The sequence below is a fragment of the Chlorocebus sabaeus genome, chromosome 8 (assembly GCF_047675955.1).
Source record: "Chlorocebus sabaeus isolate Y175 chromosome 8, mChlSab1.0.hap1, whole genome shotgun sequence".
Taxonomy (NCBI): domain Eukaryota; kingdom Metazoa; phylum Chordata; class Mammalia; order Primates; family Cercopithecidae; genus Chlorocebus; species Chlorocebus sabaeus.
In genome coordinates, this window is record NC_132911.1 from 56,854,988 (window position 1) to 56,871,863 (window position 16,876).

The 16,876-nt window shown below is 36.4% G+C and overlaps 1 protein-coding gene across 3 annotated transcripts in view; it reads right to left on the minus strand.

Annotated features, from left to right (window-relative positions):
* Window positions 1–16,876, minus strand: part of RB1CC1 (RB1 inducible coiled-coil 1) — a 94,980-nt gene that overhangs the window by 22,607 nt on the left and 55,497 nt on the right. For all 3 annotated transcript variants that reach the window (XM_073018082.1, XM_008000620.3, XM_073018083.1), the window contains exons 9-15: window positions 12,214–12,398; window positions 11,504–11,690; window positions 11,335–11,416; window positions 11,006–11,067; window positions 9,286–9,389; window positions 8,401–8,527; window positions 6,411–8,311 (exon numbers count right to left, since the gene is read on the minus strand). In XM_073018082.1, the coding sequence (XP_072874183.1) occupies window positions 6,411–8,311; window positions 8,401–8,527; window positions 9,286–9,389; window positions 11,006–11,067; window positions 11,335–11,416; window positions 11,504–11,690; window positions 12,214–12,398 (2,648 nt within the window). The remainder of the gene's footprint in view (window positions 1–6,410; window positions 8,312–8,400; window positions 8,528–9,285; window positions 9,390–11,005; window positions 11,068–11,334; window positions 11,417–11,503; window positions 11,691–12,213; window positions 12,399–16,876) is intronic.

Consider the following 16,876-nt stretch of genomic DNA (forward strand, 5'->3'; position numbering starts at 1 on the left):
GCCTTTCTTTGGGGAGCAAGAAGTTGTGTAGAGGGGAGGGAAGTCATGAAGAAAAGGTTACAGTGTATCATAGTTTAGTTAGAAAAATATAGTAGTCCCCCTTTACCCATAGGGAATATGTTCCAAGACTCCCAGTGGATGCCTGAAACCGCAGATAGTAGCAAACCCTGTATTTTTTTCCCAATATATGCACTGTGGTCCTAACATTTGCAGTTTGAGGTGTGATGGCAAAAAGAGAATGAATTGTCTCCTTCTGCACAGTTTCACAGATAGATTGGGTCTTACTGTAGATCTTTGCAGTCTCAGCATTTAATTTTTTTTTCTTACTAAATCAAGAACTTTCATCTTTTCACTTAAACGAAGCACTTCAAGGCTTCTTTTTGGCATACCCAAATTGTCAGCATCATTACTCTTGTGCTTTGGAGCCATTAAATGAAGGTTACTTGAACACAAGGAATGTGATACTGATAACCCAGATGGCTAACAAATGACTAATGTGTGGAGACTATACAGTATGGATACACTGGACAAATCGTGCTTCTCAAAACGGTATCCAATTTAAAACTCAGGAATTATTTATTTCATTTAATACTTTCGAACCATGGGGTAAGCGAAACCATGAAGAACGAAATCACATAAAATGAAACTAGAGAAGAGGGAATGATTGCATTTAATCTAACAACACTACCACAGAAACCTAAGAAATTCATCAATAAAGGTTGTCCACCTAAAAGAAACTTGCATAATCCTGTCTTTGCATATCTGAATACTTTAAAGAGGCCTGGACATTGAAACTCAAGGAAGCAGATACATTTGTTATCAGCTGGGAACTTTAATATCACGGAAACTTGAAAAAAAGCATCTCTAAAGGTTGACAGTTTTTCCCACCATTAAAATGTCAGTTCTAGCAAAGGACTGTATTATATCCAAATATTTCTATCAACTAGAAAATTTACACTGAACATAAACTAGATTGTCTTGATACTTGAACTCTTAACACTGACTAAATTAAAATTCGGCCTACTAAACAGTTAGTTCACTGTTTTTTTTTAAAAAAATATCTTCTATCGCTTGAACCCCGGAGGCAGAGGTGGCAGTGAGCCAAGATCGCGACACTGCACTCCAACCTGGGCAACAAGAGCGAGACTCTGTCTCAAAAAAATAATAAACAAAATAAAAATCTCTTCTTTTGCAATTAGAATTACAAAATTAAAATGCTCCCACCCATACTCACTCAGATCCATATCACTACTTCCTGGGAGCAGGGACATCAATCATGTAGTAGGTAGATTTCCCGACCCACAAAAACCACATACACACATGTTCTGCTCTCATTTCTTTGTACAAAGGTACAGGAGAAAGTTTTCTCCTACATTTTCAAAACTAATATAAACTATTAATAACTCCAAATTAAATAGAAGATATTCTGACCTTGCATTTCCTGAATCACAAGTAGACCGGACAGTATTTACATTTTGGCCATTTGTATTTCTTCTTTCATCTCGTCATATCTCTGTCCATTTTTCTAACAGATTGTGCGCCTTTTTCTTATTTACTGTGGGAGCTCTTGACATTACAGACATAGCTAATTTGCGTATTCATATCTTACAAATGTTTCTCCTTCGCAGCTGGCCTCTCAATGTTGCTTCTGGCATATGTAGAACCTAGTGGTGAAAGGGAAATGTGCCGGACTGTGTCCTCACATAAGCATCATTCTTTTTCAAAGGTTTCCTCTGCATGACAGAGAAGCCAGGGATATTATCCAGAATTCCTTCCTCAGTAGGTTCTATGTTTGAGTTTGCCAGTGGAAGATACCCACACCTGACCTGGGATGCTGAAGTGAGAGACTCTGGAGGTGGTTGTAGCCAAACATGTGGGCAATGTGAGATTCGTAAGAGATTTCTAAGTAAACCACCTGTTTGGGGGTCTTGGTAGACAACTGATGAAAGTCTTCGAAGAACTGTAGCAGTTTCCTAAGCCACCAACTTTGGTGGTTCAGATGATTTTCTATTATAGATCTCCTGGCCTTCACCAGATTACTATACAGTCTCCCAGTTCTCCCAACATTCGTGTAAACTCTAAATCTGATACTAATCCCTTTAATCCTGAAATATTTAGAAGTGGTTGTTTTATAAGCTCAATCCCGATACAAAAAACGACTCTAGAGGAAAAAAAAAAAAAATCCCATAAAACATGGAAATCTGAGATTAATTCTCTGATCTGAAAACAGTAATGACCTCATTGGCAGTGCAAAATAGAACACTGGAAGACCAGGGCAGTACATGGCAGAACAGCAGACACTTGTAGTTGTTTGAAAACCAGTGACGACTAAGGAGGGCAAGGCTTTGGGACATGTCCCAGCTGTGCCTCCAAATCCCATCAAACCTCCCTTCCTGGAAGCAACTGCCTTTTCTACCTTGTCTGAGGAAATCAGTGTCCCTTCACTTGAGGTAGTCCTCTTCTCAATGAGATGATCCTTTTCAACAACATCTCCCACCATTACTTCCAGACCCGTTGCTACACCCAAACTGCCAGATCTCTGGAGATTAAGAAGTCTAACAAAGGAGGAATTGCAAAGCAATTACAGAATCTTTAATATATTTTGGCAGAAAAACAGAAAATAAGTATGGGAATGGATCTAATGAGAGTTACAAGAGGAGGGACAGACTTTGCTAAGTTGACTGCCTGGAAAGTAGACTTAAGAATAACCAACATTAAATGAAAATTAGATGGCAAAATGAGATACTCTAGACCAAGGGCAGGTAAATCCAATCCGCTGTTTTTTATAATTAAAGTCTTGTTGGAACATAGCCAAACTGTTCATTTATATTGTCTCACTGCTGTCTTGCTAAAATGGTACAGCTGGGTAGTTTGGATAGAGACCATTTGGCCCACAAAACCTAAAATATTTACTATCCGGGCCTCTGCCAATCATTTCTTCAGGCTCATGATTCCCAAAGAGTGATCCACAGAAGCCTGGGGTTAATCAAACACATTCAGAGAACGAGTGAAGTCAGAACTGTTTTCACAGTAACACTAAAGTGTTGTCGTTTTTCACCTTGTTAATATTGGCACCAATGATAAAACTGCTGGCACCTGAACACACATTAAAGACATTAGCACCAAACTTTATGTGTAGTCATTTTATCTTTCACCACAAGGCATTCAAAGTGGGGAGGAAAAAGGGGAGGTTGTTTTTTCTTAGACTATTCTTGATATAGTAAAAATTACTAGTTCTAAAATATGTCAACAGTTGGAAGATCTGCATTAACTCAGTGAACTAGTTTTTTCCAAATGACCAACTCATGATGCCATAAAATCATGCATGAGTAAAAGATTCAAGTACAAGAGATGTACCAATAAATGTTAAGATTATGAGGAAATCCACTGATAGCTTCATATTCCACAATAAAAACTAATGTTCAGAAATTACCACTTGCTGAATTTTGATTTAGTAACAAAGAATATCGACAATCATCTGAAAAGGCTATTTAAATATTCCTTTCTTTTTCCAATTACATTCAGCATAAGGCTGGATTTTTTTCCCATATACTTCAATCAAAACTTAAGAGATTTGCAAATATATAGAACAACGGTACTCTTCGAACTAATTTTCATTTCAGACAAGTTTTTATTAAAAAGTCTTTATGTATGGCCAGGCACAGTGGCTCATGCCTGTAATCCCAGCACTTTGGGAGGCCGAGGTGGGCGGATCACAAGGTCAGGAGATGCAGACCATCCTGGCTAACATGGTGAAACCCCATCTCTACTAAAAATACAAAAAAATTAGCTGGGCGTGGTGTCACCCACCTATAGTCCCAGCTACTTGGGAGGCTGAGGCAGGAGAATCACTTGAACCCAGGAGGTTGCAGTGAGCTGAGACTGCGCCACTGCACTCCAGCCTGGGCAACAGAGCGAGACGCTGTCTCAAAAAAAAAAAAAAAAAAAAAAAAAAAAAGTCTTACATATGCCAACATGTAATAAGGTTATTTGAAAATGGCTAAGTTTCAATTTCTTGGCATTAATCTTTAGTACAGAAATACTGACATAATCCCTATAAACAAAATCAGTTTGGAGTCAATTTTTTGAGAGCATAAAAAGATACTGTGACAGAAGTTAGAGAGCCACTGTTCTTGTTTTTCACATATTTAAAAGATGGTAAACACACACATACAGATTATATTAATAAGTCTGTGTGTGACCTGCAAATGCTAAAATTTTTACTATCTGGACCTTTAAAAAACAAGTTTGCTGTCCAGGGATGGTGGCTCACACCTGTAATCCCAGCACTTTGGGAGGTGAGGCAGGTGGATAATCTGAGGTCAGGAGTTTGAGACCAGCCTGCCGAACATGAAGAAACCCTGTCTCTATTAAAAATACAAAATTAGCCAGGCATAGTGGTACATGCCTATAATCTCAGCTACTCAGGAGGCTGAGGCAGGAGAACTGCTTGAATCTGGGAGGCGGAGGTTGCGGTGAGGAGAGATCATGCCACTGCACTCCAGCCTGAGCAACAAGAGCGCAACTCTGTCTCAAAAACAAAACAAAAACATAAACAAAAACAAGTTGCTGACTCCTGATCTACAAGAAGGCATCCAAAGGCAGGTATACTGGAAGGGATTTATTACTTATACCCTCAGAGGGCCCAGAGAATACATTCTTTACCAAGGCTTTGCAAAATACATGTTTAAAAGGCTCTGTAGTGGTGCTCTGTAGAAAACAGAGAGCAGAGAGAGATGAGAACACTGAAATTCAATGAATTTAATGGGAATGACAGGCTTCTGGAGTGGCAGAGGTCAATTAGTGGCATTTCACCACCAGAAACATAATGCGGCTCTATCACAGGCAACAGAGCCAGAGCAGTAATTAGAAGGTTTTGACCCAGAGAAATCTGCGGTCATGGTTGTCCGTAGGCCCTAATACAATGAACCGGTTAAAGACCTATTAAAACTGTAAAAACAAAACAAAACAAAACAGAAAACTCTAAATCTAGTATTCAGAGGTTTAGCTTATCAAGAGAATTCTAACCTTCACCTAATTCCAAGATCTGAGTTAGTTATCAACTACGATGCTGAAGAGATCTACAGCCATTTTCCAGACTCCTGGGGGAATACTGAACACCGGCTCTGAGAGGACTGTAGTGACTGTGGTCCACCAGGAGGAGGAGATTATTGGTGCTCATGTGACAGAGTTTGGGCCCAATGGTTCCCTCATCGAGACAGGAACAAGTTGAATAACCCTTAATGGAAATGCTTGGGAGCAGAAGTGCTCTGAATTTCAGATTCTGGAATACTTGTGTTATATTTACCAGTTGAGTATACCAAATGTGAAAATCCAAAATCCAAAAGGCTCCAATGAGCATTTCCTTCAAGCATCATGTCAGGGCTCAAAAAGTTTCAGATCTTGGAGCATTTTGGATTTGGGACACTCATCCTTACAGACTAGCAGAATCCCCGTGTTGCTTCCCTTACTCGTGGAACAAGGACTATTATGGTAGAAAAGGCCAAGTAAAATTCCTAAAACTCTCACTTCACATGACACAGGGGAGGGAGGTTTCTATCATGTTCTCATTCAACGTAAGTATGTGTCCTGTCCAGAAGACATGGAGACAAACAATGGATTTTAATGAAATTTTTCAGGTGGAGACTATTTAAAAGTGGTAAGGCAAGACACAGGTTGAAATATATATGTATTCACTTGGAGAATTAATGATAGAATGAATTGACATATTAATTATGTTCTAGAAACTGTTTATTGGGTCACAAAACCCCCTTCAAAGATTAAAAATAAAAATACTAAAAACCATCTTCTGTGATTAAAAGGCAGTAACATCAGACAGTAACAATAATAAAAATATAAAAACACCACCAATCCACAACCAAAGTATCATACCTGCAATTTAAAAACATCTTTCAAACACAGAGGAAATAACTGAAATTGTATTAAGAAAATAACAATAAGGAACACTCTACATGTTCCTATCTATGATTTAGCCTTTAGTAAACAATATGCAGAAGACAATTTTACAGTCTTTTATATACTAAACTTAAAGAAAACACATATAAGTAATTTTCTACTGAAGCGTTTAGGAAAAAAGTGCGAATAAAGAGAAACTTAGAAGGAAAAACAAAGAGCTCTTTAAAACATTTCAAACTTTCAACAAAACATTTCTCGGAAAATCCAAACTGCTGATTCATTTTTTAAAAGCCACTCATGGATTTAGTCTGTTAGTTCTGTTTGCAAGAAACACTGACAAAGGGTAAAAGTTTTTACTTCATGAAAATACCCTAGTTGCTACATTTACCCAAGGTAAATGAGTAAATCAAGGTACTATGATTACACACACTTACAAAAACACACGAATCACTGATATTTTAATTTTATAATTATAGACTAAACTGAATTCTTACCTTTTTGCTATTTGGTTCTCAAGATGTTTTACTTTTTCTAATAACTGTTTCTCAACAACTTCTCTCTCCAATATAAATTCTTTTAGGGCAGTCTGAATAGCTTCATCTTTTTCACAATTAAGCTTCTGAATTAACTGTTCTCTGTCTTGTTCCTGGCTGATGACCAATTTTTGTTTGTCTTTCTCAAGGTTCTGGATAATAGCTTCATATTTCTCTTCTTGTTGGGTGATTTTTTCATCTTTCTGTTTTTCAAGAGCACTCAATTCTGAGTTCAATTTACTCTGCAGTTCAATTATTTGTTCTTTCAGGGTGTTTTCTATTTCAAATGCTTGGTGATGCAAAGATGTTACTTTGTTTAATTCAGCTTTAAGTACACTAGATTCTTCTTCATGTCTACTAATTAACTCAGAAATACACTGATCTTTTTCAATTGTCATTAACGTTCTTAGCTCTGCTAAGCCCACCTGATAATTTTCATTATTATCCTGAATCTTCTGGTTGAGTTTACTAATTTCTGTTCTCAAATTTTCTGTCTCCTGTTCAAGAAGAGATTTCAAGGTCTCCTTCTGCTGGGCTCTGCTTTCTTCCAGCAAAATTTTTATTTCATCAGTTTCTGCTTCCTTCAATGCAAGTTCAACCTCTAACTTGCATCTCATGTCTGACAAATCAGAAACCTTGAGTTTTAATTCCTGTAACTGTTGTTCTTTTTCCTGGATAACTGCAGCATGAGATTCTTGTATTTGATTAATTATTTGTTGGTTTTCCTTTTTTAATTCCTCCAAAGAAACTCTGTGGTCTGTCATAACCTTCTCAAACTCTTGTATGTGCCTAACCTGAAGTGTGTCCTCTAATTCCTTTAGATGACTTTGCTCCAAAGACTGAAGTTCTGCCCTCAATAACTGTAACTTCTCATCATTTTCAACATGGAGCTTTTTTAAGTCTTCTAACACTATTTCTCGTGACTGCTTCAGTTCTTTAATTTCACAATTTTGGGAGTGCATTATATTTTCCATTTCTAACAACTTCTGATCCTTTTCATTCTGCAGGCAGATTACAGCTTCTTTTTCATGTTTAACCAAAGCAAATTCATTATCTTTATTTTGTAAAACCTCCTCAAGGCATACTAACTCTCCCTTCAATTTTTTAATTTTGTTTTCATTCTCTTCAGTTTCCTTTATTAGTGCATCAAGTTTACCTTCATATTCATTTTTTAAAGACTGTAGTTCTTTTTGATGTTTTTCTTTTAGTGTTATTTCCAGAGAACATTTTACTTTTTCAATAATGTTTCTTATTTCTACTGCTGTACATTTTAATGAATTTGAGAAGTCACACTGTTCTTTTTGTACAAATGTTCTAAAGTGGCAAAGGTCTTCCCTAATGGTTTGTATACTGAAGTGAGAGTCTTGGGCAACAACTCTACATCTTTCTAACTGGACATTCAGAGAAGCATGATCTCCAAAATTCTCCTTACCACATACATTTGTATCCTGCATACGTCTACTGTCTATTGCATTGATAACTGATGAATAAAGTGATTCCACCATCATTTCTGGGCTTTGTGGATCACTTATAGGATTAGGAGATGACAGATTTTCTTCTATTACAAACTCATTCACAGCAGACATAAAATCTGATTCAGGACTTTCTGCTAATGAATCCAAGTCTAAAGAAACTTGGTGAATAGTCTGTTCTATGTTTGGATGGGGAATAGTTTCAAAATCAAATGTATGTGCATCAATGCTATCTGGAGATAATTCTTCTAAGGGACAAACTGCAGGACATAAGGGATCCTGAACAGTCAGCGGTGGAGGAGTTCTCGGTGAGGTAGTAGTTGTAATTCCTGCTGTACTTTCCATCCTTGGTGAAGAAGCAGACTGTGGGGATGTCTGACTCACAGATGCCTGGAAAACAGAAAGAAAGGCTTAAAGAGCTGCACCAACACAAACATTTTTCACTAATGAAGAAAACTGTTTGAAAGAACTGAATTTGCCTTTTGTTCACTCAGTAGATCTGTAATGGTCTGTGACATTTCATCCAAACTTTGTGCTGCTTTTACCAAATTATGTAGAGCAAGTACATGCTGGTGTAGAGGTTCAAAATCACAAAGTAAGGGAACCCTGAAACAGAATACAATGAAATTAGACTTCTGATTTCTTAATGAAATAGCAGATAACAGCTACCAAATATTTTGATATGTCAAAAATAACAAGAGCCTTATCATTCCTTTTAAAATTAATACCAGAAGTACTTTAAGAACTTTGTGTCATAATCAGTAAAGTAAAAACTTAGGGCCAAGCGTGGTGGATCACACCTATAATTCTAGCACTTTGGGAGGCCTAGGCAGGCGGATCACGAGGTCAGGAGTTCGAGACTGGCCTGGCCAACATGGTGAAACCGTATCTCTACTAAAAATACAAAAATTAGCAGGGCGTGGTGATGGGCTCCTGTAATCCCAGCTACTCAGGAGACTGAGGCAGGAGAACTGCTGGAACATGGGAGGTGAAGGTTGCAGTGAGCCGATATCGCGCCACTGCGCTCCAGCCTGGGTGAGCCTGTCTGAGACAGACAGAGCGAGACTCCGTCTCAAGAAAAAAATATATACATATAAAAAGTCAGAAATTTCCCAACAGCATGCAAAAAGTAACTACTGGAAAAAAATAATTACATGTAAGGCATACCTTCCTTTACTTTACCTTCATTTTCGATCATTTTTTATTCCTCAGAAATTTCTCAAAGCAGTCACAGGAAAGCCAGTCTATCATAAATATTTCTTATCTTGGCACCTCTTAAGATTACTGGTACTACCTGGCACAACTCCAGAATAATAAAAACATTTTAAGGTTATAAATTAGTTTAAAATACTGATGACATTTACCTGAGGAATGGCTGAACTTCCGAAGGACAAAATGATTGCAGAAACTGTAAATCTTTTAATGAAATATCTGGAAGTTCACAGTCAAACTTTCGAGGCTTCTGAGTCTGTACCAAAAAATAAATTAATTAAAAATTTTTTAAACAAAAAACAGAGGGCAAATTTATATGATTTATTACTATAATTAAATTTACTATACCAAACAAACTAAAATGCTTTAAATGATTAAGAAACAAAAAAAGAAATATCATTCAATAAAGATATGGCATATTATTTTTCTGAGCCTTTAGTAAACTGGGACGTGAACTGCTAGTGATCAAGGGATGCGCTTGTTCCTCCCCTTCTCTGTGTTTAGCATCATTTTATGGGAATTACAGTATTCCTATCCTGTATGTATGTGCGTGTGTGTGTGTGTGTATATATATAAATACAAATTTATATATATATATAAATAAAGTCACTAATATATTAAAATATACACATGTATTTTTTTTCCCATGTAACACTTTCTTATTTGCTGTTCCCTTGACCTTTCCATTACATATTCCAGAAGACAAAGTGTTGGTCAATTTTAGCTTCTATAAAAAATATTAACTGGTAAATCCTACCAATTCGTTATTTATAAAATTGCCAAGAGTTGCATTAAAAAAAACTTCAATAGTTTTAAATCATTACTCAAGCAGATGTGGAGATGTCAAGATGTTCTTCATAAAAAAGAGTTTTCAGATAAATAAGTAGGGGAATCGCTATGTCACCAATTCTTAGATATTAAAAAATACATACATTTAAAACACTAAGAAATCCTGCAGTACAGAAACATGTTTAACAGCTAAGCACAGCTAGGCGTGGTGGTTCACACCTGTAACCTGAACAATTTGGGAGACCAGCGTGGGCAAAAACACTTGGGGCCAGGAGTTTGAGATCAGCTGGCCAACATGGTGAAACCCTATCTCTACTAAAATACAAAAACTTAGCCGGATGCGGTGGCAGGCACCTGTAGTCCCAGCTACTTGGGAGGCTGAGGCACAAGAATAGTTTGAACCCAGGAGGTAGAGGTTGCAGTGAAACAAGATCGTGCCATTGCACTCCAGCCTGGACAACAGAGCAAGACTCTGTCTCCAAAACAACAACAACACAGCTAAGCAGTACATCTGATGGGGGTAAAAGTCCCCATATTGCTTTGATCATGGAAACGTTTCTTCTCATGTAATAAAATTAATGACCCCAGATAATAATGGTTAAGAAATATACCAAACTAATGTTTAATTTCAGTGAAGTCTAACTGAGGCTTTATTATTCTGATTTGTCAAAATATAAAGGGGGGTGGTGTGAAAATATAGAAGGGCAAGGAGGAGGCAGAGGCTGTAAAGGAGGAGGGAGGAAGAGCAGTGGAAGAAAGAGGAGGGAAGGATGGAAAGAAAAAAAGGAAGAGACAAGAAAACAAAAAAAACTAAGTGAATCTATTTCTACCAATCCTAACAGTGCAGTATAAGGTATCTTCCTGTGTTATGAAGATTCTTTATAAAAAATTATGAATGCAAATATCAATCTTTACGCTGACTTTTATCAAGCTTTATGCTGACTTTTAAAGTCAAAAACATTTTTATTTTGATTTTTTTAAAACCACAACAATTTCTGCAAGTTTCTGATAAATGCCTCTACTTCTGGAAAAAAGGTTTTAAAACATACGGAATTTAGTCATGGTTAGAAAATAAATACATACACAAAAGGAAGGGGGCCAGGAGTCCAGTCCCCTAAACAGACGATTTCTTAAAAAAGACTTCCCTGTATAAAGAAATTAACAATATGGTTATTTTAGAGCTTTATTTAAGGCAAAAAATTATCTCTTGGTTTTGAAAAAGTAAACTAAAAGTTGACAGTACTTCAAGTTTAAAATTTAACAATGGATTCAATTCTATACACTTTAAAAGGAATATTTCCTAGATATCAATGGTAATGAACAGCATATACATAAAGTATGCTACAGAAATCCAAGCTTATAAAAACTTTTTTCCTTTACAAAAGTAATTGAAATTATTAATGAACACTTACTAAATAATTTCCCAAAGGATTCCCTTTTTGATTTTTCTGCTTCATATAATCTCTTTCCATCTTTGACTAAAGCACCAGCCCACTAGAAGAGGAACGCTTATGTTAAACATAAACATACACCAATTCATTAAACTTCATATACAGTTAAAATAGAATTCAAATTGCATACCTCCCTGTAGTGTTTTATGAACATTTTTCTTCTTACAACCTCAACAACAGCTAAGCAGTACATCTGAGGAACTGTACTAAGAGCTTCAACAATTTTGACTCTTTCTAACAGCTCTATCACGAGGCGGAGCAAAGCTTGTAACTTCTCTCCATCTTGATCAGCATGAAGCATTACAAAGCAACACCACCTAGAGAAGAAAATCCATTATTTTCAAAATTCACAAAACTTTACTTAGTTACTTAGTAAGTTTACTAACTTAGTTAAGCCAAATAAATCAAGATATATAAGCTCTACAAAATTCAAAAATGGCAAGGGAAAAACCACCCCATCATTTGGGAGAAAAAAATACAAACATCCACTCTAAACATCTTTTTTTTTTTTTTTTTTTGAGACGGAGTCTTGCTCTGTCACCCAGGCTGGAGTGCAGTGGCCGGATCTCAGCTCACTGCAAGCTCCGCCTCCCGGGTTCATGCCATTCTCCTGCCTCAGCCTCCCGAGTAGCTGGGACTACAGGCGCCCGTCACCTCGCCCGGCTAGTTTTTTGTATTTTTTAGAGATGGGGTTTCACCGTGCTAGCCAGGATGGTCTCGATCTCCTGACCTCGTGATCCACCCGTCTCGGCCTCCCAAAGTGCTGGGATTACAGGCTTGAGCCACCGCGCCCAGCCAACTCTAAACATCTTAAAACAGATATATAAATGAATCACTTACTTCAGTCTGACATGTAGGTTATTTGCTAGTTCTTGTTTGGCAGTGGTACACTTCTGCTTAATATCTAAGAGTTTTCTATGATTTTGCAACATAATCATCAACTGATTCGCGTGACTCAGGCATAAATCAGGTAATACGGATGCATCCTTTAAGTTTTCAGCTCTCTTCTGATTAGCTAAAAATCCCTTTGAGAAAAAAAGTGTTTCAAAGGACATTAATTTTGTTTCATGAAAGGTATGGACATTCAGTTAAGTGGAAAATCTTTATGTTAAACACAGCCTGTTCTGCGCCTTCTAATAATAATTAAATCCTCTATTTTTCTTGAATGTAGAAGATGCATAAATGGCACAAGACCTAAAATTTTTAAGAATCCTATGCTCATCTTTAATTTTTCAAACTAGAAGAAAACAAAGGCTGGAAAGATAAAGCCACTTAGCCAAGGACATATTTAGTAGTCGATGAGAACTAGAAGCTGTGTGTCTAGACTCCTATAGCATTATCGGTCAGTGACAGCACAAACAAAACAAGGTCACTGAAAAACAATGAGGGATTTAATAGTACATTAGACACTTTCCCAAAATACAAAAATAATAAAATGCCCTTATAATATTTATCGAAAAGTCACTGCCCTCTCCAGTTATCTCTGGACTATATTTTGTTCCACTGATCTGTGCTCCCATCACTAGGACAATGACTGAATTGTGTGATTTTGCACACAGTTAATACTTTATTATTTGGTAGAAAAACCTTTTTCTGGTTTTTCTTAGCTGTCCTTACTCATTTGTTTTTGTAGGTAAACAGTGTATCTGTCAAGTAGGGATTGTTTAAGTTACTAATTAATTTTGATAGATTTGTCATAATCTTCCTTCATATCTCCCAAGTATATTTAGTTTTCTTTATATGTGGTCCAAAGATAACCTAATAAGGTTATTACTTCATACTTTATTGCTACCACAAAGTCTTTTCCTATGCTATATACTAAGTGGCTTATATGCAATAATGCTTTAGGTTTTGTACATCCATCTGATTGCTCTATTGATAGTGTAAATAAATCATTATCCTTCTAGGAACTTAACTTTATGACCAGCTAAAGGATAAGTGTGTCTTCCAATTTTCTGGTAGTTCTCTGTTTCATGTTTTCCTAAATATTACAATATTTAGATTTAAATGATGTATATTAAAGCCAAACTGGTTCAATATCCGAAAACAAGACACTGTAAGCTTTTTCCTTTCAAGATACTCTTTGGTTAACTGCAACTATAATTTTTCTATAATGTAATCTATTAAAAAACAATTTGCTACTTTTATCTCCTTTCGCAAAGTCTGGTTTTCAATTACTTTTTATTGAATCCATGAAAAATATAGAATCAATCCCAAATCTAAATTCTAGACCATTAGTAAAGGATTTCCTGACACCAAAGCATGTAAGTACCGTATTGCTAAAAGAAGGAAAAAATACTGTTTTTCAATAAATTGAATTCCATATTTGCTCAACCATCCTCAATATAATCCAGACCAAATAGAAAAAATCCTCACAAATCATATAGTACTAATTACTAATATTTCTACACACAAATAAGGTTTGACAGCTACATGATAGCACTACAGCACTCACAATCCTGTTACAGATGCATTCTGCCAACTTTGGTTTGGGAAGAAAACTCCCTGATATTTCCTAATTTTGCTGATACCCCTCAAGGATACGAATGGCTAGAGAATGAATATTCAGGGCTCCAGTGCTACACAGCTTCATAGGTTTGGTGAGTGAGCTTTTGTTTTGTTTTTTGTTTTTTTGCCAAAACCATGTAGAAGGGTCTACAACAAATCCTCATAAATGTTGTGGTTTCAAGAAATTACCCCTTCAAAGGCATTTGAAATGGTATCTTATGAAATGTTCAGGCAATAAATAATAAGTCCCTTTCCACAATTTCTTTTCCCTTTTAATTGGGAGTGGTTTTAAGTTTTAATTGCTATATAGCTAGAATGTATTATACTACATTGTAAATGTATTTAGCAAGATGTTAAATCAGCTCCTAAAACTGGCTAATCGGAATTTATCTAATTTTCACCAACCACATTCTGAAGGAAGTACTGACAAACTATCTGCAACAGGGAAATACCATTGGCAGCAACAAAAGTAACTGATGAGATATCTGTAAATAAAAATTTTACACTAGCCAGAGGCTAGATAGAATTGTAACATTTCTCAAATACAAAAAAACACAAATCCAAATTCTCATTTTATTAAGTATTGATGTGTTCCTACTATGTATGTATCAGGAATGTGTGGTAAGGCCTTATAGATAGAGCAATGGAAGACAGACTAGTGTCCTGCCTCCTTGGAGCTTATATTCTGGAAAGAGACTGTATTAAAAAGCATGTAATTAATAATTACAATTGCGGTACAGGATAAGTATAGCATACTAAGAGAAAATAAACCTGATGATGTGACCAAGACTTCAAGACTGGAAATGTCTGGCTAAGGAAGTGATGCTTCTGCTAAAACATTGATTCTGTACATCCCTTGGCAGCCCAAATCATGACAATATAGGTGTGAAAAGTTGTCTCACTTACCATATACCTCCTAGCTTCAACTGGGTATCCCTTTTCTCTCATGAGCTCACTGAAAATAATCTTACTAACTGAATCCTCTCACACTCAGATTCACTCAGGCACACTCAACTGAAATCTGTCTACCTCGGGGTCTACATTTCTGCCTCACAATTTTGCTCCCAATATACAATCAGACAACATAGATGACTTCTAAAAACACTTATTATGAATACTTAGGAGTATCAAAAAATATCCATTGGAGAACTTAAATAATCAAATATTTAATTGCCTCAAAATGTTTAAAAGGACTATACCACTCAGGTATCAAAGAAAGAAAAGATATTTTATAAAAGTAAGAATATTATCTATAGTATTCATTTGGTGTTCTTTATAGTCCATGAGATACCATAGTTTAAAACAATAGCAAAATACTACAAATAAATTAGGGGGAACGAAGATGTAGAAACAGGATGCTCTATGAGCATAAGACAACAAACTCTAACTTTGTAATTTTCATCGGAACAGAAATTCTCACTCAATTTTACTTCAGTTTGGATTCAGGGAGGTTACATGGTCAGATTTAGAAAGCAAACAAGAAAACCTCAAATACGCAAATAATGCATTCTTCCATTTTGAGAAAATAGTATTATCACCCCAACTATACTCCCAGAAAAATACTTTTTTCCTTGTATGACAAAACTCCATTTGTTGAAACCAAGTAGACTTGAGGGCAATATCAGCAATAAATATCTTTTTATATTATTAACAAATACAAAACCATCCAACGTACCTGACTAATTGACTGTTGAAGTGATACAAAGCAGGAGGACTAACAGCAATATTTTAAAATATTGAGAGATTAAGGGGAGCAAAGAAAAAGCAGAGAGAGAAAACTGGAGTGTCTAAGGTAAGAGAATTGAAAGCCCTGGTTTATTCCATCTGAGAAACAGATATAAAGAAATTCACAGGTTTTTTTTTTTTTAAAGCAACAATGATTTTAAATATAAAAAAATGAACAAAAACAAGTAATCTGCATCTGATCAGCTTGCTGCACTTTGGAAAAGGCTTAACTTAAGCCAGTGTGGTACTGAGATTTTCTTTTTTTTTTTTTTTAAATTATACTTTAAGTTCTAGGGTATATGTGGATAACGTGCAGGTTTGTTACATATGTATACTTGTGCCATGTTGGTGTGCTGCACCCATCAACTCGTCAGCACCCATCAACTCGTCATTTACATCAGGTATAACTCCCAATGCAATCCTTCCCCCCTCCCCACTCCCTGTGATAGGCCCTGGTGTGTGATGTTCCCCTTCCCGAGTCCAAGTGATTTTATTGTTCAGTTCCCACCTATGAGTGAGAACATGCGGTATTTGGTTTTCTGTTCTTGTGATAGTTTGCTGAGAATGATGGTTTCCAGCTGCATCCATGTCCCTACAAAGGACACAAACTCATCCTTTTTTATGGCTGCATAGTATTCCATGGTGTATATGTGCCACATTTTCTTAATCCAGTCTGTCACTGATGGACATTTGGGTTGATTCCAAGTCTTTGCTATTGTGAATAGTGCCACAATGAACATATGTGTGCATGTGTCTTTATAGCAGCATGATTTATAATCCTTTGGGTATATACTCAGTAATGGGATGGCTGGGTCATATGGTACTTCTAGTTCTAGATCCTTGAGGAATCACCATACTGTTTTCCATAATGGTTGAACAGGTTTACAATCCCACCAACAGTGTAAAAGTGTTCCTATTTCTCCACATCCTCTCCAGCACCTGTTGTTTCCTGGCTTTTTAATGATTGCCATTCTAACCGGTGTGAGATGGTATCTCATTGTGGTTTTGATTTGCATTTCTCTGATGGCCAGTGATGATGAGCATTTTTTCATGTGTCTGTTGGCTGTATGAATGTCTTCTTTTGAGAAATGTCTGTTCATATCCTTTGCCCACTTTTCGATGGGGTTGTTTGTCTTTTTCTTGTAAATTTGTTTGAGTTCTTTGTAGGTTCTGGATATTAGCCCTTTGTCAGATGAGTAGATTGCAAAAATTTTCTCCCATTCTGTAGGTTGCCTGCTCACTCTGATGGTAGTTTCTTTTGCTGTGCAGA